Below are 24,947 nucleotides of genomic sequence, written 5' to 3'. Positions count from 1 at the left end.
TTTAAAATCAGGCATTAAAATAGTGCAAAAATATAAACCAAATATTGCTCACCTCCACTCTGCCAACCTGTTCAAGTATTACTTTTGTTTCAGAATGCTAGCATTCATATTATAATGAGTATCTGATGTGAAAATGAAAATCGCTTATTGTCACAAGTAGGCTTCAAATGAAGTTACTGTAAAAAGCCCCTAGTCACCACATTCCGGTGCCTGTTCGGGGAGGCTGGTACGGGAATTGAATCCGTGCTGCTGGCCTGCCCTGGTCTGCTTTAAAAGCCAGCGATTTAGCCCAGTGTGCTAAACCAGCCCCTTGTTTTAGGTGAGTGACCTATCATGAACTGGAAAAATATGTAAATGTAATATGTTTATGCGAGTACAGTGGCATGAAAAGTGGAGGAGGGCAGTGAAGAACATAAGGGTAGATCTTTGCTAGGGTGGAAAGCAGGGGGTAGGTCTTTGATAGGGTGGAAAGCAGAGGGTAGGTCTTTGATAGGGTGGAAAGCAGGGGGTAGGTCTTTGATAGGGTGGAAAGCAGGGGGTAGGTCTTTGATAGGGTGGAAAGCAGGGGGTAGGTCTTTGATAGGGTGGAAAGCAGGGGGTAGGTCTTTGATAGGGTGGAAAGCAGGGGGTAGGTCTTTGATAGGGTGGAAAGCAGGGGGGTAGGTCTTTGATAGGGTGGAAAGCAGGGGGGTAGGTCTTTGATAGGGTGGAAAGCTGGGGGGGTAGGTCTTTGATAGGGTGGAGTAAGAAGTCTTGCAACACCAGGTTAAAGTCCAACATGTTTGTTTCAAATCACTAGTTTTTGGAGCACAGCTTCATCAGGTGAGGGTGATAGGGTGGAAAGCAGGAATGATAAAATGATGAAAGGGAAGATGGTGTAAAGCAAAGTGGGTGCTAATGTGAAATGTAAAGAAACAAAATATGGATTTCGGGAGCTAAGAACGACAACAGCAGAATCAGTAATAGCACTACTACCTGAAAAAGCGGATGCCTATTTCCCAGGGGCTGCCTTTGTAATGGTATCATGCAAGGAAAATCCAGCTGGACTTCAGAGCATCAACATAAATGAAACACGCTGCATAAAGTTAACATGTAGAGGAGATTTGAACTTTTAAAACTGTAAATTTAAACCCTCAATCCCACAGGTAGATTTGGCATTCATGCAAGTGTTGAATTGTTGAACTCACTGAATGTGATGTAATGTGCCAAATCGAAAGATGAGGCTCTGTTCCTTAATTTTTTGTTGAGCATCATTGGGGCTGAGCGTATAGACCTATTCATTCTGCTTGTTGTGACACTGGAATTCCATTTCGCAGTAGGCGGCACAATAGCACAGTAGTTAGCACTGTTGCTTCACAGCTCCAGGGCCCCGGGTTCAATTTCTGCTTGGGTCACTGTCTGTGCGGAGTCTGCACGTTCTCCCTGTGTCTGCGTGGGTTTCCTACGGGAGCTCTGGTTTCCTCCCACAAGTCCCAAAAGACGTGCTTGTTTGGTGAATTGGGCATTCTGAATTATCCCTCTGTGTACCTGAACAGGCGCTGGAGTGTGGCGACTAGGGGATTTTCACAGTAACCTCATTGCGGTGTTAATGTAAGCCTACTTGTGACAATAATAAAGATTATTAGTGGTGTATTTACAGTAAATAACTATTTTGTATGCATGTAAGATGAGTAAATTCTGTAATATTTGTCTGTTACTGCTGTATTTTAGAATGAATATGTTTGTTTTGGCATTTGTGTTGCTGAGATTTGTGGATTAATGAGATTTTTAAAACTAATCTATCCCAGTGACAACACTGCCTTTTTGGTGACTGGTCAAACTGACATTTATGCTGTTGCATTGTAGCATTCACCAGAACAGTTTCCATCTGAAGAGTTCCCAGTGACAGAGTCAAAAGTGAGCATGGATGTACATTTTCCAGGGGCTGCCTTTGTCATGGTGTCATGCAAGGAAAGTCCTGCAGGATTTCGGAAAGAGTAAGTATAACTGAAACACCGAATTCAATCACCATTTGGAGGCAGTTTCAATGTTCGAACTTGTATATTTGAGCCCTCAATCCTACAGCTTCATTTGTTGTAATTTAATTACCTAGGAAGTTACACCGCATAAATAAGTGCAACTTATTTGGAATATCTGAAACGTTATAGTCATTCTCTAGCAGAAGGTAAATAATTGTTTATACTTGAGTAAAGATTTGATGACATAATTTAAATGGTTGTTACCTGAATTAGAACTGGATTGCAATTCCAGAAATTGAAGAACATGTTTGTATTACAGGGCATAATACAATCGTCATTTTTGGGGAGACTTTCATGAATCTGTGGTCTTACTTTGAACTTTATTTTGTTTTATTAGATCACTCTAATTGTTGCTTAGTATCACCATCATGCTTGGTGGTGATGCTCATTGAATGATGCTTAGTATCACCATTCCTGTACCAGCCTCCCCGACCAGGCACCGGAATGTGGCGACTTGGGGCTTTTGACAGTAATTTTATTTGAAGCTACTTGTGACAATAAGCGATTTCATTTCATTTTGATTATTGTGTGACAAGAAGGTTTTTTGAAACAGTATGTTGATAGTCTAACCAGGGATGGGGCCTTACTGGGCCCAGTACTGGGGAATGAGTCTGGCCAGGTGACCAAAGTTTCAGTAGGGGAACATTTAGGGAATAGTGATCATGATTCTGTAAGATTTTGAATACTCATGGATAAGAGTAGTCCTCAAGTGAGGGTGCTAAATTGGGGGAAAGTTAACTACAACAGAATTTGGCAAGAGCTGTAGAATGTTGGGAACGGCTGTTTGAGGATAAATCCAATTTGATATGTGGGAGTATTTTAATTAGAGTATTTGATTAGAGTGCAGTATAATCCTGTCCCTGTGAAATTGAAGGGAAGAAATGGCAGGATTGGGTAACCATGGATAATGGGAGAAATTGAGACCAGTCAAAAAGAAAAAGGAAGCATACATAAGGTGTAGGCAACTAAAAACAGACAAAGCTTTTGAAGAATAAAGAGAAAGTAGGAACAAACTCAAATGGGGAGTTAGGAGGGCTAAAAGAGGCCATGAAATGTCATTAGCAAGCAGGATCAAGGAAAATCCCAAGGCCTTTTCTACATCTGTAAGGAGCAAGAGGGTAGCTAGGGAAAGAGTAGGCTCACTCGAGGACAAAAGTGGGAAGTTATGTATGGAGTCACAGGAAGTGGGTGAGAATCTCAATGAGTATTCACCAAGGAGAGGGACATGACAGATGTTGAGGTTAGGGATGGGTGTGTGAATACTCTTGGAGAGGTCAGCATAATGAAGGAGGAAGTGTTGGATATCTTAAAATGCAGTAAGGTCGACAAGTCCCCAGGGCCAGATGGGATATATCCCATGTTACTGCTGGTGACGAGAGGAAATAGCTGGGGCCTTAACCGATATCTTTGCATTATCGTTCGCCACAGGCGAGGTTCCAGACGACTGGAGAATAGTCAATATTGTCCCTTTATTTAAGAAGGGAAGCCGGGATAATTCAGGTAACTGTAGGTCGGCGAGTCTGACGTCAGTATAGGAACCTGTTGGAGAAGATATTGAGGGACAGGATTTATTCACATTTGGAAGCGAATGGACTTGTTAGTGATAGGCAACATGGTTTTGCGCATGGAAGGTCATGACTTATCAACTTGATAGAGTTTATTGAGGAAGTGACAAAATTGTTGATGCGGGAAAGGTTGTGGATGTTGTCTACATGGACTTTAGTAAGGCGTTTGACAAGGTCCCTCGTGGCAGACTGGTACAGAAGGTAAAGTCACATGGGATTCGAGGTGTGCTAGCTAGCTTGGCAACAGGAAACCGAGAGTAACAGTGGAAATGAGTTTTTCCAGAATGGAGATCTGTAACTAGTGATGTTTCACAGGGATCAGTGCTGCGACCACTGTTGTTTGTAATATATATGAATGGTCTGGAGAAAATGTAGATGGTCTGATTAGCAAATTTGTAGATGACACTAAGGTAGGTGGAATTGCACATAGTGAAGGGGCCTGTCGGAGAATACAGCAGAATATAGATAGATTGGAGAGTTGGGCAGAGAAAAGGCAGATGGAGTTCAATCTGGACAAATAAGAGGTGATGCATTTTGGAAGATCAGATTCAGGTATGAATTATACAGTAAATGATAGAACACTTGGGTGCATTGATATAGAGGGATCTGGGTGTTCAGGTCCATGGTTCCATAAAAGTGGCAATGCAAGTGGATATGGTGGTCAAGAGCGTGTACGGCATAGAATCATAGAATTTACAGTGCAGAAGGAGATTATTTGGCCTATCAAGTCTGCACCTTGGAAAGAGCACCCTTCGTCAGCCCACGCCTCCAACCTATCCCCGTAACCCAGTAACCCCACCTAACCTTTTTGGACACTAAGGGCAATTTATCATGGCCAATCCACCAAACCTGCACATCTTTGGACCGTGGGAGGAAACCAGAGCACCCAGAGGAAACCCACGCAGACACGGAGAGAACGTGCAGACTCCGCACAGACAGTGACACAAGTCGGGAATCGAACCTGGGTCACTGGCGCTGTGAAGCTACTGTGCTACCATGCTGCCCATGCTTGTCTTCATTGGCGGGGGCACTGAGTGCAAGAGTTGGTGGGCCGTGTAAGAGTTGCATAAAACTTTAGTTAGGCCACATTTGGAATGTTACATACATTCTGGCACCACCCTACGAGAAGGATGTGGATACTTTGGAGAGAGTGCAAAGAAGATTCACCAGGATGTTGCCTGGTCTGAAGGGTGTTAGCTATGAGGGGAGGTTAAATAAACTTGGATTTTTTTTTGTTGGAGAGACAGAGGCTGAGCGGAGACCTGATTAAGATCTACAAAATTACGAGAGGTATAGACCGGGTGAATAGTCACAAGCTATTTCCCCGGGTGGAAGACTTGATTGCAAGGGATGACAGGTTCAAGGTGAGATGGGGAAAGTTTTGGGGAAATGTGCGGGGAAAGATTTTCACACGGAGGGTGTTGGGTGCCTGGAACGCACTGCCAGAGGATGGGGTGAAAGCAGCACAATAGCAATGTTTAATATGTTTCTTGATAGACACACGAATGGGTAGGGAATGGAGGGATACAGATCATTTGGGCAATAAGTAGTAGGTCTAAATAAGGAATCTGGATCGGCGCAGACTTGGTAGGCCGAAGGGCCTGTTCTGTGATGTAATGATCTTTGTTCTCTGTCAGCATTTTCTGTTGCAAAGCAAGAAAAATGTGATTTAATTGCTTGTAAGTTGTGAAATATTTGATCTTGCTTTTTATGTAAAAAGCGGCATGGCAACTGATCCAGGCAAGCTTGTGATTATCCAATAATTGCAATAGACCATTTCTAGTTGTTTATTGATAAGTGGTTAGAGATCTCTAAATTTGGCTACAAGGAATAACAAATTGCCATCACTTTAAAGGAATGGGAAAATTCACCATATTTAGCCCACCAACTGGTGTTCACTGCTGAAAGTAAGATCTGGAGCATTATGCTATTGGTGAACATGCATCTCAACTTCATTGAAGGTTTACTGACCATGGAAATTTATATAAAGTCATAGAGCTCTACAGCACAGAAAGAGACCTTTGGACCCATCGTATCTGCACCAGCCATCAAGCACCTATCTATTCTCATCCCAATTGCAGCCCTTGATCCGTAGGCTTGTATGCGATGGCGTTTCAAGTGCTCATCTGAATGCTGCTTAAATGTTATGAGGGTTTCTGCCTCTACCGCCCTTTCAGACAGTGCGTTCCAGATTCCCACCACCCTCTGGGTGAAAAAGGTTTTCCTCAAATCCCGTCCAAATTTCCTCCCTCGACCTGACATTTATGCCCCCAGTTATTGCCCCTTCTTCTAAGGGGTAAGCTTTCTTCCGATGTATATCCCTCATAATTTTATACACCTCAAACAGGTCTTCCCTCGGCCTTCTCTGCTCCAAGAAAAACATTCCCAGCCTAACCACCTTCTCTTTATAGCTGAAACGCTCCAGTCCAGGTAGCATCCTGGTGACTCTCAGTACCCTTTCTAGTGTAATCACATCCTTCCTATAGTGTAGCAACCCGAACTGCACACAGTACTCTAACTGTGGCATAAGAAGCATTCTGTATAGAACCTCCCTGCTCTTATATTCTATGCCTCAGCTAAAAAAGGCATATGCCATATGTCGTCTTAACCACCTTGTCAACCTGTCTTGCTGCCTTCAGGGATCTTTGGACATGCACCCAAGGTCCCTCTGGTCCTCTGTCTTCCTAGCATCCTGCCGTTCAATGTGTATTACCTTTCCACCAATTTGAAGTTTGAAGGCTGTACTGCTTGGAATACTTGGTGAATGTTCCTAAAATTTACAGTTGTAAGCTATTCTAATCCTTTCATTTGTTTTTATTGCCTAGTTCCTCTCTGTATAAGGCTCCTTGGGTTAGAGTGCTGGTATATGGACTGGGTCACAAAGTGCGGAGAAATGGACAACTAAACCTTACAGAAACTGTCTGTTACCCAAAAGATGCATCACCAGCCAATACTGGGTTGACTCCACCTCCCACCACAAACCAGTACCCTTCTGTTGTCATCCCTACTGACAAGCTGCATGTCAAGCTAGGTATGTCTAAGATTGGAATAGCCTTGCAAACATGATTTCCAATACATCTCAACTAATTGAATATTAGAATGAAACATGAAGTTTTTTTAAAAACATGTATATAATGGGATGGATAGTGCAGTTAGCTTCCTCCTCTGAGATAGCTGCAGGATGGTAAGCAACAGCTGCAGGGTAAGCAACCAATCACATTGAAGTATTCTCACAAGCAGCAAACAAGGAAGGAAAAGTGGCTGAACCCCTTCACTTTTAACTTTAATTTTTTGGATATAATGAAACAAATGATTGGGACATAGATGTGGGATTCAGAGAAGATAAAATATCTAAACTTTAAAAATAAATATTTTTTTAAAATATGAAATCTCTGATCATAATAGAAAATTGTAACATTCAACAAACCTAATATTGCTTGTTTGAGTTCAGTGTGTTATTTAACATTAAAAATCCAGTTGTACCCCGTTCGACCTTTTCAAGGATTTTCACAGAGAGGCGAAGAGCATAAGATAAGTTGTCCTCAGTTCATAACTTTCAAATTGAATGCATTCTAGGAGGGCCTCAACTGTGCACTCTCCGGGGAAGCACGGAATCACAGAGCATCTTCTGGATTTTCACAAATTTGCTGACAGTATGGCATCATTGATACAGAATCCAGGTCACTGAAATTTGATCTTAAAAGAGTAGTGTTCCTCAATTGGTATTTTTTTTAAGTACATTTTTCTCCTGGGAAGTGTTGAGTTGCAGAAACTGTTCCACTGTTGCTGACAGCACTGCTTCAAACTGAGAGAAACAGGAGCTCTCAAGTTTTGTTCCCCACATCCTAACCCAAATTATGATGAGCTTCACTTAGTTTGGGAATCAAACCAAGAATACAAGAATATCTACTCTGTATGGCTTAATGATAAGGCATGTGGTAGTGTCTTTTCGTTTGGCTTGGCATTAGATCATTCATAGTATCAAGTGAGATATGATTGCTTTAGACCCTTTTTCTCTTTTTCTGCGTAGCTCTGTTCTCTAGTGGTTGTTTAGTTTTGTTCTTTCCGCATGGTTTTCTTTGGCTAATTATAATTTTTTTTAAATTCCTCTCCCCAGGTGTTTCCCCGCCACCTGGTGCGGTGCTGGTGTTAAACTCATTGCCTCTGGAATTTCCTCTGGCAATGGCATTTGCTGAACAGTTGCTAACATGGAAGCTGGGAGAAAGTGACGGGAAATCCGAGGATGAACTTGATGCCATTCCTGCAACAGTTCTCCTGCAGGTTGTTGAACTGTTCGGTAAGTCAAGTTAGCGGATTTGGACAGTGTGTATCTTGTACGTGTTTTATTCATAAATGTTTCAGGTGAGAAGGGATGAACTGTGTCTCCCCCCCCCCTTCAATTGGCCACAACAAATGTTTACGTTTCTTTTTCACGCGGCTATGCCCTTCCCAAATCGGAACGTATTGAATCTGTGGACAATACAGATTAATCAAACACGGTATTCTTGGAGTTTTTTTTTAAAAAGCTGATTTATTAACTCCCAAATGCAAGAAAAATAATAAAAACAAAACATCAAGCATTTGGCCCTCATGATACAGTCATTAGGGACCATACAAACATGTATCAGAAATACAGGGAGTTAAAGTCCAGTAGAAAAAAGGCAAAATAATATACAGATAGTGTCCTTTGATTGCCTTTGCAGCATAGATTTTAAACGGTGCAGCCGATTCAGGTTGGCTAGTTTCTTGGATGCAGTCAGATGTAGAACATGTTGTAAATTATGAGATCTCTGTTCACTGGTAGGTTGCTGGTAGAATTGGCTTCTCCAGCCGGGTAACACTTATTCCCAAAGACAGAGGGGGAGAGAGAGCAGCCGTCAGCTTGTTTCCTCTGGTGAAGACTTTCTCAACACTGCCTGTATCACTTCCAATCTCTCCCTCACGGCTGGCAGCCTTGCCTTGAAATAAGATGTAGAAACAGAAGTAGGCCACTCAGCCCATCGAGACTGCTCCGCCATCCAATGAGGTCATGGCTGATCTAATATAATCCTCACTCCATTTTCCCATCTCAACTCCTTCATCCATTGAGTATTCCTAAGAGGTTTTGGTTGGGTCTGTTTCTGGCAGCCATTATTCCAAACTTTGCATTTGTAAAGTTTTGGGGCAGCACGGTAGCATTGTGGATAGCACAATCGCTTCACAGCTCCAGGGTCCCAGGTTCGATTCCGACTTGGGTCACGGTCTGTGCAGAGTCTGCACATCCTCCCCGTGTGTGCGTGGGTTTCCTCCGGGTGCTCCGGTTTCCTCCCACAGTCCAAAGATGTGCGGGTTAGGTGGATTGGCCATGATAAATTCCCCTTAGTGTCCAAAATTGCCCTTAGTGTTGGGTGGAGTTACTGTGTTATGGGGATAGGGTGGAGGTGTTGACCTTGGGTAGGGTGCTCTTTCCAAGAGCCGGTGCAGGCTCGATGGGCCGAATGGCCTCCTTCTGCACTGTAAATTCTATGTAATGTCTCTTCCTGAGACAGTTACAAATTTTGATGGGTCTCTGGATTAGAGGAAATGTCTCTTTCTTCACACTCCCCTGAGGGTGATTTATTGGTTTCTCAATTCCAACTTGGAATGTGGCCTTGCATTTTTAAGCACTTTGCTCTGCCTCTGTTCAAATCCCAGTCAGATGAAAGGTTGAAAAACAATGTTTTCAAAAAATAAAGGAATGTAGCTTGTAACAATTTATTTCTCTAATGAAAACCAGAGTCCAAACTAAATGAATAGATTTGATCTTGATATCCAGAAGGAATGCCATGCAAAGCACAGGAACTGCTAGATCGGATTGGTGTGCTGATACGAGTTGTGATACCTACTTGTGTAACTGGATATTTTGCAATTTAAGATCCAACTTCCAAATTTTCTCCCCCTCTGAAGATATTGAACTTTGCATGATTCCCTCTGCTCTGGGAAGCTTGATCATCTTTACATCCAAATGAAGCAAGCTAATCTATCATGGGAGGATCAAAGCTGAGCCTAATCTTCTTGCCCTCCATCCAGCTGTGCATATTTCAACTGACCACGTGGATTAGTGGGTGATCACCTTGCTGAGTTGTTGTATTCTCCTCTCTTTCTTCCTGACTCCTACACGCACAAACACTCATATATACACTCCTTCATGTTCAATGTACAAGTACTATGCAGATCACAAATGTTATTAAATGTGCTTTAATGCCTTTTTTGTACATTTCCAATTTATAGCAAACCTCTTGTGGACAACAGACCTGTCCCCCAGCATAAAGGAGATGATATTTCACGTATTAGCTGAACTACTGCGCAAAGTCCATCAGCTAGAACAAAAGAAGAATCCTGCTGGCCTATCTTCATCCATTGCCATCCAGTTAAACCCATGCCTGGCTGTTCTGATGGCAATACAAACTGAACTCCGAAAACTGTACGATGAAGAAACACAAAACTGGATGACTGGAAATAGCTCTGGTATTGGAATTGGAGTGACTGACCAAGGTCGCTTCTCCACCTACTTCCATGCTTTGATGGAGATTTGCCTTGCAGTTGCGGAGGTAACACTGCCCATCAATATGAGCACAGTGGTCAATGTGATGACTTCCACAAGCGCACCAAGCCTCAGCGATTCCTCTTCCTCATCTTCCTCTTCACCAGGACAGACACCACAGAGCCCAAGCTTACTCTCCAAGCGGAAAAAAGTCAAAATGAAACGGGAGAAGACATCAGCAACAGGGAAACGGCTCACCTCACGAGGCAGTGAGAGCGACACATCAATACTGAATATTGGGGGAAGTAAACCAGAGGACATGCTGTGGTTCCATAGGGCCTTGACATTACTCATGATCCTACGTCACCTGACCAACAAGGACCCCCAGGGTCTAGGGGTGACAAATGATGCCATCTCAGATGCTTGCCAGGCTTTAGTCGGCTCCACCTCCCACAGCAGGTTGCTGGTGATTTCAGGAATACCAACGCACCTTGAAGAATGTGTTGTCCGAAGTGCCATTCGCAGGGCGTGCAGTGCACATGGTGGAGTCTTTAAAGATGAGATTTACATACCACTACAAGATGATGACCCCAAGAGGCTAAAAGTAAAGGCAGATAGCAAGTTGGAACTAGCTAAGTCAACAACAGTCAACAGCATGGACAGTATGGATGTAAGCAGTGGCAGCAGTGTGACACCAGCTATGAGTATGAGCGCTTCTGCCTCTACCAGCCAGACCTCAATTTGCAGCTCTCAGTGTGTTTCTCGGACAACAAGTGACCTTTCAGTGGACCATTTTCAAGCAAGCCATGAAATTGCTGCACCACAGGGAATGATTGATCCTCACACTGTATCTAGTCAGGAGAGCCTGGACCTATCCCTATGCAGCACAGGGAGCTTGGGTAGTCTTGGTAGTCTAGGAGAACCCATGGACAGCGCAGACTCTGCTTCTATCTCTGATGTAGGATCCATGTACACAGTCACTTCACTGGACAACAATCCACTTGTGACGCGACCCATCAAAGGTTACGCCATTGTTGAGGTAAGGCTAGAATTTGCCAATCAGGCTTTGGTCTATGGCTTTCAAAATTGTGAAGGAGGATGTGGGATTATAATTTAAAGACTGGTATTAATTCTCTCTCAATTCTGCTTTAGAATTCATGTTATTCCCTTGTTGCGCCTTGCTGTGAAACATTCAAGTGCTTTTGCATCACAATTGCCGTTAGCAGTTGTCAGTATAATTTCAGTTTTCAATCTCTGTTTCAAATCCAGCCATCCAGACCATCTAAAGTAACAAGTTTATAATAATTTGTTCTGTTACTTTATTGGATTGAATTAGGTAGCTTTACATATCCATATCTTGAAAGTAGCAAAACCTAAGATGAACCTGGTCTATGTTTACAGAGCCGGAATCTGGAAAAAGGAATTATTTGGGCCAGCAACATTGTTAGAATTGCTAATCATTAATGGTTAACATTATTACAGAATAGACAAGCAGACACCCTACAAATAGCTGATGTTATGTATTAATTTTTTTTGCAATTCAAAATAATTGGTTTACCAAACCTGAAAATAAAAGATTTCCAATTACTAGAGATGCTAAACCTCTAAAATAAAAATAGGAAATACTGTGAATACTCAACAGCCCTTGAGGTCTGTGGAGAGAAAAACAGAGTTAATGTTTCAAATCTGTCCGAGTTCTGGTGTGAAATCACAGATTTGAACGTTTGGGAAGGGTCTGTTAGTCTTTGGAATCCTGATGTCAGGACAAAATGGTGGTCTCATCGGCCCCTTCAGGTTCACTATCCAATTCAGTGTCTTGGCAGGATGTGGATGTTGCCGGTCCGATCAGAGGCCTGACATCTCTGAAACCTCAACATCTGCATCAGTGGCGTTGGCCGTTGTTGAGGCAGGTCATGGTGGGAGCGGATGCCTGAGGTACCCGTGGAGAAGTAGGTAAAACAAAATATCAAATTAGAGTGGCAGAGCAGACAGGACTCTCCAGATAGCCATTTGGCCAGTGAGGGCAGCTTACTTTGCCCCCCACCCACTCTTTGGTGCTTGGAGCTTCCAGCTGGATGCCCTCCTCCCCCACCCCACTTAGCAGCAAACTCATCCACATCGGTCCCACTGATGGCAAGCATCTCCTAGTTGGCAGGATTCCATACTGACATAGCCCCCAGCCATTTTCCCAAGGATATTGTTCAAAAAAATATTTTTGGGGTCTGAAATGTTCTTTTCGCTTGTAGGTGAGAGCTAGGGCAAAGATTGAAAAGATCCGGGCAAGTCTATTCAACAGCAGTGATTTGATTGGATTGTCAAGTCTGGATGGAGAAGACGAATTAATGGAGATGTCGACGGAGGAGATTCTGACCGTCTCGTCCGTAAACCAGAGCTTGTTTGACACCCAAGGCAGTTCAGCATTGGAAGACTATTTCACTGATAAGCTAATAAAAGGTGAGCAAAAGGGCCAGTTTACTGGGATTCATAAATTAAAGCTTCCCATTTAACAAAACTTGTCAGAAATCTTCTACATTTCTGTGCGAAACTGAGACAAATTGGATTTCTGATGTTTCATGTGTGTTGTTCCCAATCTGGGCTACACTGTTCTGCTGCAAGGCCAGTGAAAGTGGAGCTCCTTAATGGAAAACACTGTCCCCTATTTCATTCCTCTCTGGGAGGAAGGGAGAAATATTCGGCAATTACTTACTCCGCATCACTATCCCACATTTCCCAGCAATAACACAATATGGATTAGTTGAAAACTGGTGATTCATGAATTATCCATTATTTATAATGTGGGCTTGGAGAAAGCCGAGATATATTACTTGTAATATTTTTAAAATCCAGTTAAAACAGGAATGTTGGAAATGTACATTAGGCCATTCAGCACCTAAAAATGCTGGTGTAGCCAGCATGGTCACATCCATGCGTGTGTGACATGTGGACCAAATGGTTTGCACCTGCCATGCTTGACGCCACCTTTAAGAGATGGAGACAGGATGGGGGGGTCGCTGACGATCAGAGACTTTCACACTGAAGTCAGACTAGCAACCCTAGAGGAACCGGAGCTACCTAACGGAAACAAACTCCGACATCTACAGGTCAAGAACTTTCTCCACAAAGCGACGACAGCTTACCCACAAGCCCTGAGAAACGCACTGTCTGAGGAATTATTTGGCGCAGACAGCCTGGGGAGGGGAAACTGCGGACACCTTAACGGATGACTGTTAAAAAGGACATGCTCCCCACTGGATGAAACACAGGAAAAATGGGAGGTAGAGCTAAGAACGGAATTAGGGTGGGGACTCTGGAGCGAAGCACTGAACAGGGCCAACTCCACCTCCTCATGTGCAAGACTAAACCTCATGCAGCTGAAAATGGTGCACAGAACACACCTGACAAGAACTTAAATGAACAGGTTCTTACCAGAGGTGGAGGACAAATGTGAATGGTGCCAGGGAGGCCCAGCCAAGGGCATGCTCCAGACCTGGGTTTTGGACAACCTTCTTCTAGGCAATGTCCAAAGTTGTGGGGGTGAGGGTGGAGCTGTGCCCAAGAGTGGCAGTCTTTGGGGTATCAGATCAGCCAGAACTATTCATTTGTGCAGAGGGCCGACGCCCTTGCCTTTGCTTCTCTAAATGCCCGCCGGAGAATCCTGCTTGGCTGCCGATCAGCACCACCCACAGCTGCAGACTAGCTGGCAGACCTGTCGGAATTTCTCAACCTGAAGATGATCAAATTCACTATCTGAGAGTCCGAGGATGGCTTGCATAGCGTGGAGGCCATTCATCAACTTGTTACAGGAATAATAGAGCAAGGGGAGGGGGATGGGGTGCACAGGAGCAAACAAGACTGCAGGGAACAGACAGGGATGGGGTAGGGAGGCCAGAGAGAGAAAAACGACCAGTACAGAAAATCAAGAGGCCTAGAACAAGGGCAAAAGAAACAAAATGCCGAAAATAGGATTGGTGGGGGTCGGAGAAAAGACGAGAGGGTGGGTGAAGCCATTTGATAAAAAGGGGGAAAGGAAAAACACCGTACACATGTAAATAGAGGATAGCTGCCTAATGTATAATAAGCAACCCAGGAAAGGACCCTGAAGCAACAAAAGGAGGGGGGGGGTGGGAGGAGGGTGGATCGAGGGGAGAATTGATGGCGGATTCCTGAGTTGGCACAGGGCAGGTGTTAGGAGGTTGAGGGACCTGTTTGTAGACGGGAAGTTTGCGAGCCTGGAGGAGCTGGAAGGGAAGTTCGGGCTCCCCCGGGGAACACCTTTAGGTACATGCAGGTAAGGGTGTTTGTCAGGCGGCAGAGGGGAATTACTTGTATATTGTTTTTTTTTAAATAATTTTAATTCACATTTTCACAAAATATCAATAACAGAAAATACTAAGAACAGAAAGAACCCCCCCCCCCCCTCTGCAACCCCAAATATTGCGAGCCCCCAGCCCGGTTGGACCCTGGATCCTACCACCCTCGACACCGTCCTTGCTACGCCCTTCCAAAATTCCCCCAGCGCTGGGCATGCCCAGAACACATGGGTATGGTTTGCTGGGCTCGCTGAGCACCTAATACACCTGTACTCGCTCCCAGAAAACCGGCTCATCCTTGTCCCGGTCATGTGAGCCCTATGCAGCACCTTAAACTGTTTGAGGCTAAGCCTTGCACAAGAAGAGGAGGAGTTCACCCTTCCTAGGGCGTCCGCCCACATCCCCTCTTCAATCTCCTCACCCTGCTCCTCATCCCATTTACCCTCCAGCTCCTCCACCGAGGCCTCGTCTACCTCCTGCATCACTTGGTACGTTGCCGAGATCCTCCCCTCTCCAACCCACACCCCCGAGAGCACCCTGTCCTGAACCCCACGTGGCGGCAGCAGAGGGAGCTCTGCCGCCTGACAAACACCCTTACCTGCATGTACCTAAAGGTGTTCCCCGGGGGAGCCCGAACTTCCCTTCCAGCTCCTCCAGGCTCGCAAACTTCCCGTCTACAAACAGGTCCCTCAACCTCCTAACACCTGCCCTGTGCCAACTCAGGAATCCTCCATCAATTCTCCCCGGGACAAACCGGTGGTTCCCCTGTCTCGGGGACCCCATCGAGGCCCCCACCTCCCCCCTGTGCCATCTCCATTGCCCCCAAATATTGAGGGTAGCCGCCACCACCGGGCTCGTGGTATACCTCGTTGGAGGGAGCGGCAGCGGCGCCGTTACCAGCGCCTCCAGACTTGTGCCCACACAGGACGCCCACAATAATACCCACAGAGGTTGGGCAGTGCCAGCCCCCCCCCCCATCCCTGCCCCGCTCCAAGAACACCCTTCTCACCCTTGGGGTCCCGTTTGCCCACACAAACCCCGTAATGCTTGTGGTGAATTATAAACACTAATAATCCACACTGTATGGTACAACATGTGTTGAGCCTGTACCTTGTACTAGATAGAAATAGAGAAATACAGCACAGAACAGGCCCTTCGGCCCACGATGTTCCGCCGAACTTTTGTCCTAGGTTAATCATAGAATTTTGGACAATTTTTCATGGCCAATCCACCCAACCTGCACATCTTTGGACGGTGGGAGGAAACCGGAGTACCCGGAGGAAACCCACGCACACACGTGGAGGATGTGCAGACTCCACGCAGTCAGTGACCCAAGTCGAAATCGAACTTGGGACCCTGGAGCTGTGAAGCAATTGTGCTATCCACAATGCTACCGTGCTGCCCTTAAGAAGTTAACCTACACTCCATTATTCTACCCTAATCCATGTACCTATCTAATAGCCGCTTGAAGGTCCCTAACGTTTCAGACTCAACTACTTCCACAGGCAGTGCATTCCATGCCCCCACTACTCTCTGGGTAAAGAACCTACCTCTGACATCCCCTCTATCTTCCACCATTTATCTTAAATTTATGTCCCCTTGTAATGGTGCGTTCCACCCGGGGAAAAAGTCTCTGACTGTCTACTCTATCTATTCCCCTAATCATCTTATAAACCTCTATCAAGTCGCCCCTCACCCTTCTCCGTTCTAATGAGAAAAGGCCTAGCACCCTCAACCTTTCCTCGTATGACCTACTCTCCATTCCAGGCAACATCCTGGTAAATCTCCTTTGCACCTTTTCCAAAGCTTCTACATCCTTCCTAAAATGAGGCGACCAGAACTGCACACAGTACTCCAAATGTGGCCTGACCAAGGTTTTGTACAGCTGCATCATCACCTCACGGCTCTTAAATTCAATCCCTCTGCTAATGAACGCTAGCACACCATAGGCCGCCTTCACAGCTCTATCCACTTGAGTGGCAACTTTCAAAGATCTATGAACATAGACCCCAAGATCTCTCTGCTCCTCTACATTGCCAAGAACCCTACCGTTAACCCTGTATTCCGCATTCATATTTGTCCTTCCAAAATGGACAACCTCACACTTGTCAGGGTTAAACTCCATCTGCCACTTCTCAGCCCAGCTCTGCATTCTATCTATGTCTCTTTGAAGCCGACAACAGCCCTCCTCACTATCCACAACTCCACCAATCTTCGTATCATCTGCAAATTTACTGACCCACCCTTCAACTCCCTCATCCAAGTCGTTAATGAAAATCACAAACAACAGAGGACCCAGAACTGATCCCTGCGGTACGCCACTGATAACTGGGCTCCAGGCTGAATATTTGCCATCCACCACCACTCTGTCTTCTATCGGTTAGCCAGTTTGTTATCCAACTGGCCACATTTCCCACTATCCCATGCCTCCTTACTTTCTGCATAAGCCTACCATGGGGAACCTTATCAAATGCCTTACTAAAATCCATGTGCACTACATCCACTGCTTTACCTTCATCCACATGCTTGGTCACCTCCTCAAAGAAGTCAATAAGACTTGTAAGGCAAGACCTACCCCTCACAAATCCGTGCTGACTATCCCTAATCAAGCAGTGCCTTTCCAGATGCTCAGAAATCCTATCCCTCAGTACCCTTTCCATTACTTTGCCTACCACCGAAGTAAGACTAACTAGTCTGTAATTCCCAGGATTATCCCTATTCCCTTTTTTGAACAGGGGCACGACATTCGCCACTCTCCAATCCTCTGGTACCACCCCTGTTGACAGCGAGGACGAAAAGATCATTGCCAACGGCTCTGCAATTTCATTTCATGCTTCCCATAGAATCCTTGGATATATCCCGTCAGGCCCGGGGGACTTGTCTATCCTCAAGTTTTTCAAAACGCTCAACACATCTTCCTTCCTGACAAGTATCTCCTCGAGTTTATCAGTCTGTTTCACACTGTCCTCTCCAACAATATGGCCCCTCTCGTTTGTAAATACTGAAGAAAAATACTTGTTCAAGACCTCTCCTATCTCTTCAGACTCGATACACAATCTCCCGCTACTGTCCTTGATCGGACCTACCCTCGCTCTAGTCATTCTCATATTTCTCACATATGTGTAAAAGGCCTTGGGGTTTTCCTTGATCCTACCTGCCAAAGACTTTTCATGCCCTCTCTTAGCTCTCCTAATCCCTTTCTTCAGTTCCCTCCTGGCTATCTTGTATCCCTCCAGCGCCCTGTCTGAACCTTGTTTCCTCAGCCTTACATAAGTCTCCTTCTTCCTCTTAACAAAACATTCAACCTCTCTTGTCAACCATGGTTCCCTTACTCGACCATCTCTTCCCTGCCTGACAGGGACATACATATCAAAGACACGCAGTACCTGTTCCTTGAACAAGTTTCACATTTCACTTGTGTCCTTCCCTGACAGCCTATGTTCCCAACTTCTGCACTTCAATTCTTGTCTGACAGCATTGTATTTACCCTTCCCCCAATTATAAACCTTGCCCTGTTGCACGCACCTATCCCTCTCCATAACTAAAGTGAAAGTCACAGAATACCTCCAAAAGGCTCCCCCACTAACAAATCTATCACCTGCCCTGGTTCATTACCAAGTACTAAATCCAATATGGCCTCCCCTCTGATCGGACAATCTACATACTGTGTTAGAAAAGCTTCCTGGACACACTGCACAAACACTACCCCATCCAAACTATTTGATCTAAAGAGTTTCCATTCAATGTTTGGGAAGTTGAAGTCACCCATGACTACTACCCTGTGACTTCTGCACCTTTCCAAAATCTGTTTCCCAATCTGTTCCTCCACATCTGATGCTATTGGGGGGCCTATAGAAAACTCCCAACAAGGTGACTGCTCCTTTCCTATTTCTGACTTCAACCCATATTACCTCAGTAGGCAGATGCCCCTCGAACTGCCTTTCTGCAGCTGTTATACTATCTCTAATTAACAATGCCACCCCCCCACCTCTTTTACCATCCTCCCTAATCTTGTTGCAACATCTATAACCAGGGACCTCCAACAACCATTTCTGCCCCTCTTCTATCCAAGTTTCCGTGATGGCCACCACATCGTAGTCCCAAGTACAGATCCATGCCTTAAGTTCACCCACCTTATTCCTGATGCTTCTTGCATTAAAGTATACACACTTCAACCCATCTCCTTGCCTGCAAGTACTCTCCTTTGTCAGTGTTACCTTCCCCACTGCATCACTACGTGCTTTGGCGTCCTGAATATCGGCTTCCTTAGTTGCTGGACTACAGATCCGGTTCCCATTCCCCTGCCAAATTAGTTTAAACCCTCCCGAAGAGTACTAGAAAACCTCCTCCCCAGGATATTGGTGCCCCTCTGGTTCAGATGCAACCCGTTCTGCTTGTACAGGTCCCACCTTCCCCAGAATGCGCTCCAATTATCCAAATACCTGAAGCCCTCCCTCCTACACCATTCCTGCAGCCACGTGTTCAACTGCACTCTCTCCCTATTCCTAGCCTCGCTATCACGTGGCACCGGCAACAAACCAGAGATGACAACTCTGTCTGTCCTGGCCTTTAACTTCCAGCCTAACTCCCTAAACTTGTTTATTACCTCCACACCCTTTTTCCTACCTACGTCGTTGGTACCAATGTGCACCACGACTTCTGGCTGCTCACCCTCCCCCTTCAGGATCCTGAAGACACGATCCGAGACATCCCTGGCCCTGGCACCCGGGAGGCAACATACCTTTCGGGAGTCTCGCTCGTGACCACAGAATCTCCTATCTATTCCCCTAACCATTGAATCTCCTATTACTGTTGCTTTTCTATGCTCCCCCCTTCCCTTCTGAGCCCCAGAGCCAGACTCAGTGCCAGAGACCTGGCCGCTGGGGCCTTCCCCCGGTAGGTCATCTCCCCCCCCCCCCCCCCCAACAACATCCAAAACAGTATACTTGTTTTGAAGGGGAACGGCCACGAGGGATCCCTGCACTGTAGAACCTTGTTTAAAGCTGATTCAAAATTCACCTCCTTATAGACCAAACAGCAACTTTTAAGTTAATTAACTAAATAAAAGAAATACTAGACTTTAAATAAAAATGAACCCTTATACTCCCTCAGTCACCAAACATCATGTGTAGTTGCGCGGCTCTAACCATAGGGGGCGATGAGGAGCTTGTACTGGGCTCCGGCCATGGCTCTCCTCTTTCCCCCCCCCCATCCCCAAAACCCAAGTATAAAGGTTGCTGTTGTGAGCCTGCCTGCCAGTTCATCTGGAGTTCATCTCGTCACAGGCAGGCTCTGTTGTAAGACGATTAAAACCACTGTTCACTTCTAACCACGTGTCGCGTGAATTGATGGTCTCATCAATGCTCCTGTTAACCCACCTGAAAAAGGCCTTCGGGATAAGGATGGGGAGGCACTGGAACAGGAACAGAAATCTCAGGAACACCGTCATCTTGACTAATTGCACCCTACCCGCCAGAAACAGTGGCAACATGTCCCATCTCTTGAACAACTCCTCCATTTGCTCCACCAGCCTTTTGAGGTTAAGCTTATGCAAGGCCCCCCAGCTCCTGGCCACCTGGACCCCCAGGTACCTGAAGCTCCTCTCCGCCCATTTTAGTGGGAGCCTACCAATCCCCCCCCTCCTGGTCCCCCGTGTGTACAACGAATAGCTCGCTCTTCCCCAAGTTGAGCGTACCCTGAGAAATCCCCAAATTCCCTGAGAATCCTCATCACCTCCGGCATTCCCCCCACCGGGTGCGCCACATATAACAATAAGTCATCCGCATAGAGCGACACTCGGTGTTCCTTGGGGCACCCCTGCCTCGTCCCTCGGTATAACCGAAAATACTCCGACCTCCTCCTATTTGTGGCCACGCTCGCCATCGGGGTCTCATACAACAGCCTCACCCACCTGACAAACCCCTCCCCAAACCCGAACCTTTCCAGCACCTCCCACAAGTACCCCCACTCAACCCTATCGAAGGCCTTCTCCGCGTCCAACGCCACCATTATCTCCGCCTCCCCTTCTACCGCCGGCATCATTATAACATTCAAGAGCCTCCGTATGTTAGTGTTCAGCTGCCTCCCCTTCACGAACCCCGTTTGATCATCGTGGATAACCTGCGGCACACAGTCCTCTATCCTCGCGGCTAAAATCTTCGCCATCAGCTGGGCGTCTACATTTAAGTGTGAGATCGGCCTGTATGACCCACACTGCAGGGGATCCTTGTCCCGCTTAAGGATCAAGGAAATCAGCGCCCGAGACGGCGCCCTTGCCTCGTTGAAGGTCCTAACCAACAGGGGGCCCAACAGGTCTGCATACATCTTATAAAATTCGACCGGGAACCCATCCGGCCCCGGCGCCTTCCCCCACTGCATGCTCCCAATCCCTTTGACCAGCTCAACCGGCGCCCCCAGTCCCTCCACCTGTCCCTCCTCCACCCTCGGGAATCTCAGCCGGTCCAGAAAGCGCCCCATCCCCCCCTCCTCCGCTGGGGATTCGGACCGATACAGTTCCTCATAAAAGTCCCTGAAGACCCCATTAACGTCTACTCCCCTTCGCACCACATTTCCTCCCCTATCCTTAACTCCACCAATCTCCCAGGCATCCCGCTTACGGAGCTGGTGCGCCAGCATCCTGCTCGCCTTCTCCCCATATTCATACACCACTCCCTGTGCCTTCCTCCACTGAGCTTCAGCCTTTCTGGTGGTCAACAAGTCGAACTCAGCCGACGCCGCTCCCTCAGCAATCCCTCCTCCGGAGCCTCCGCGTATCTCCTGTCCACCCTCACCATCTCCCCTACCAGTCTTTCCCTCTCTCTCTGCTCTCTCCTCTCCCTGTGGGCTCGAATGGAGATCAACTCCCCCCTAACCACCGCCTTCAGCGCCTCCCAGACCGTCCCCACTCGGACCTCCCCGTTGTCATTGGCCTCCAGGTATCTCTCGATACATCCTCGGACCCGCCCGCCCGCCCACCTCGTCTGCCAGCAGCCCCACCTCCAAGCGCCAAAGCGGGCGCTGGTGTCTCTCCTCCCCAGCTCGAGGTCCACCCTGGTCAGAAATGGCTATCGCCGAATACTCAGCATCCTCCACCCTCGCAATCAGCGCCCTACTCATAATGAAAAAAATCAATTCGGGAATAGGCCTTATGCACATGGGAGAAGTATGAAAATTCCCTGGCCCTCGGCCTCGCAAATCTCCATGGATCCACCCCTCCTATCTGGTCCATAAACCCCCTCAACACCTTAGCCGCCGCTGGCCTCCTACCCGTCCTGGATCTGCATCGATCCAGTGGTGGATCCAGCACCGTGTTGAAATCTCCCCCCCCCCCATTATCAGACTGGAATCTGGAATCCGGCCCAATATGCACCGCATGAAACCCGCATCGTCCCAATTCGGGGCGTATACATTGACCAGCACCACCCGCTCCCCTTGCAGCTTGCCACTCACCATCACATACCTCCCGCCGCTGTCTGCCACCACATTCAACGCCTCAAACGACACCCTCTTCCCCACCAGGATCGCCAACCCCCGATTTGTTGCATCCAGCCCCAAATGAAACATTTGGCCTACCCATCCCTTCCTCAATCTAACCTGATCCGCCACCTTCGGGTGCGTCTCCTGAAGCATGGCCACATCCGCCTTCAGCCCCTTCAGGTGCGCAAACACGCGGGTCTGTTTGACCGGCCCATTCAGTCCCCTCACATTCCAGGTTATCAGTCGGATCAGGAGGCTACCTGCCCCCCTCCCCCATCGACTAGCCATTACCCTTCCTCAGTCCGCCACGTGCCCGCGCCCCCCGCTCAGCCCGTTCCCCACGGCGACAAACCCCCATCCGGACCCCCTCTACATGCTCCTTCTCGGACATTCCAGCACCAACCCGGTACCCCCCCCCACTATTCCCCCCCAAGCTAGGGCCCCCCCCTAGCTGCGCAACCCCTTCCATTGTACTTCCGTAAGTCAGCCGACTCCTGCTGACCCCGGCTGCTCCCGCCACCCCAATGACCCTCCCCAGTTCAACACAACCACCGCGCCCCCGTCCCCTAGTGCCGGCCCCGCCCACTGCTCCTCCAGCGCAGGAAAAGACAGGCACATGACCCAACAGGACCGCGAACCACTCCTAAACTCTCAACCAGTGGAAAAAAAAACAGATGTGACAAAACGCCCAAGTAAACAGATAACAGTCCCAAAAAGCAGAACAGCAAAAAGACTTCATCAAATTGAACCGATAAAAGCGAAAGGATACCAAGGAGGACAGAGTCCTCAGTTCAAGTCCAGCTTCTCTGCCTGGACGAAAGCCCAGGCCTCCTCCGGAGAGTCAAAGTAGAGCTGGCGGTCCTTATAAGTGACCCAGAGGCGTGCCGGCTGTAACAGGCCAAACTTGACCCCCTTCTTGTGAAGCACTGCCTTCGTCCGATTAAAACCAGCCCTTCTCTTTGCCACCTCCGCACTCCAGTCCTGGTAGATACTGATCTCCGCATTCTCCCACTTATTACTCCTCTCCTTCTTCGCCCATCTCAGCACACACTCACGGTCGACAAAGCGGTGAAAACGGACCAGCACCGCCCGAGGCGGCTCATTTGGCCTGGGATTCCTCAGCACCCGATGGGCACCCTCCAGCTCCAAGGGTCCCTGGAACTACCCCGTGCCCATTAGCGAGTTCAGCATCATGGACACATAGGCCCCCAAATCCGAACCTTCCAGCCCCTCTGGGAGGCCTAGAATCCGCAGGTTCTTCCGACGGCCGCTGTTCTCCATCTCCTCCATCCTCGCGGACCACTTCTTGTGGAGCGCCTCGTGCGACTCCACCTTCACTGCCAGGCCCAGGAGTTCATCCTCGCTCTCTGAGACCTTTTGCCGAAGCTCTCGGATCTCCGCACCCTGAGCCGTCTGGGTCGCCATGAGCTTGTCCAGGGAGGCCTTAAGCGGTTCCAGGATCTCTGCCTTCAGCTCCCTGAAGGAGCGCTGATTCCCCGCCCGCCGCTATCTTGCTTTTCCTGCCTCGCACCTTTCTCTGCTCCAAAGCCGATTTTTTGACCGCTCTGCTCCTGGTCCAGGCCATCCACCGGCGGAGAATCTTAGAGGAAGTGTTCCCACACGGGGAAAAGTCCTACCAGTACTGCTACGGGCCCTTAAAAGAGCCCAAAAGACCAAAAAAAGCGGGAGCTACCGAACGTGCGGCTTAGCTCCGCATCACCGCAACCGGAAGTCAATTACTTGTATATTGTAACCGACACGTATATTCTTGCTGAATATACAGTGTATAAAATGTAAAACTTCAATAAAAACATTTTTTAAATAAACAAATATTTGGGTGATGGTCCTACCATTAAAGAGCCGCTATGTTTTGTCCATATAGCAAAGTACTAAGTTACAAAAGTTCACTGTATGAAGCACTTTGAAACACTAAGAGGTGAACATATTATTCACAGTAACTTCATTGCAGTGTTAATGTAAGCCTACTTGTGACAATAATAAAAATTATTATTTTATTTATTGCAGACACGTATTTGACTTGTGTCTGCAATAAATAAAATAATAATCTGCACTGGAGGTTATAGGGTAGAGATATATGGTACTTCGCCAACGTGTTTGCAGGCAGAAGAACCTGTCAAAGTACCTTGATAGCAGTTCCACTGCTCTCCCACCTGCTGCTAACCTTTCCTCAGTTGTGCAGAGTTAGCCTCTTGCTCACCGTTGCCCAGTTGAGGCCCTTATCTGGCCACATTAAGGCCACTTAAGGGTCGCTTCCTGCCGGGCTTCGATTTTTCAGCCAGTGGGAGATGTTCAGGAACAGGTGGAGCCTGCTAGTCAGCCTGCTCAATCTTGGCAAGCAGGATTGGAACCCCTCTCACTGCCCCCCTTACCACATTGCCCCCCTCATTGTCCAAAGTGCTCTCTCCTCACGGCCTTACTATCAGAATCCCTGGGCCTCCCCTTCTGTCTAGGCCATGAGACCACCACCGTTACCTCTATCCTGGCTGCGAGACTTAATATCTGGAGACTACTTGCAATCTCAGCAGTGGCCACCAGTCAATTAATGCTCGAAACATTAAATGGCTGCGAGGCAGCCGACATTAGCAGGAGATGTGTTTCCTGCCAACGTTTTCGATGTCAGTGCAGGAAGCCCCCCCATCTGTAAAATTCTATTTGTACTGTTTTCTCATTGGAGCAGGTGAATGTATGATGGAGTAGCTTTAAAATAGACATCCTGTCCTCTACTGGAGACCATTGGTGATTGAAGTGCAATCGGGCTCTGTGTGGTTGTGATGTGTGATATGCTCTCAGACACGCATAGTAGCAATGGAATATAATTTTTCACTTTTTAGGCATGTAGTTCAAGTAATGAGGGGCATTAGTTTTGTGAACAGTGTTTTACCCTGAGTTTGGGGTCTAAATGGGGTTTCTTTAGGGTTTGCCTGTTAACCCTGAGAATGCCACCATTAATTGTTCATCTTTTAAAAAGTATTCTTGTTTATTCGCAGATCTCTGTTCATTTCTGTGCTCTCCACAGGGCTGTCCTTCTGTTTTCCACCAGTTCTCTGTTACATTT

The 24,947-nt window shown here is 47.1% G+C and overlaps 1 protein-coding gene across 1 annotated transcript in view; it reads left to right on the top strand.

Annotated features, from left to right (window-relative positions):
• LOC119951523 (probable E3 ubiquitin-protein ligase HECTD4) overlaps positions 1–24,947 on the top strand; it is a 415,771-nt gene that overhangs the window by 332,563 nt on the left and 58,261 nt on the right. The window contains 5 exon segments of the mRNA XM_038774748.1: positions 1,846–1,976; positions 6,409–6,614; positions 7,701–7,880; positions 9,833–11,124; positions 12,332–12,539. Coding sequence (XP_038630676.1) covers positions 1,846–1,976; positions 6,409–6,614; positions 7,701–7,880; positions 9,833–11,124; positions 12,332–12,539 — 2,017 coding nt within the window.

The sequence above is a fragment of the Scyliorhinus canicula genome, chromosome 1, assembly GCF_902713615.1.
Source record: "Scyliorhinus canicula chromosome 1, sScyCan1.1, whole genome shotgun sequence".
NCBI lineage: Eukaryota > Metazoa > Chordata > Chondrichthyes > Carcharhiniformes > Scyliorhinidae > Scyliorhinus > Scyliorhinus canicula.
The sequence above is the reverse complement of the archived record's forward strand: the minus strand, read 5'-3'. Positions and strand labels throughout refer to the sequence as shown.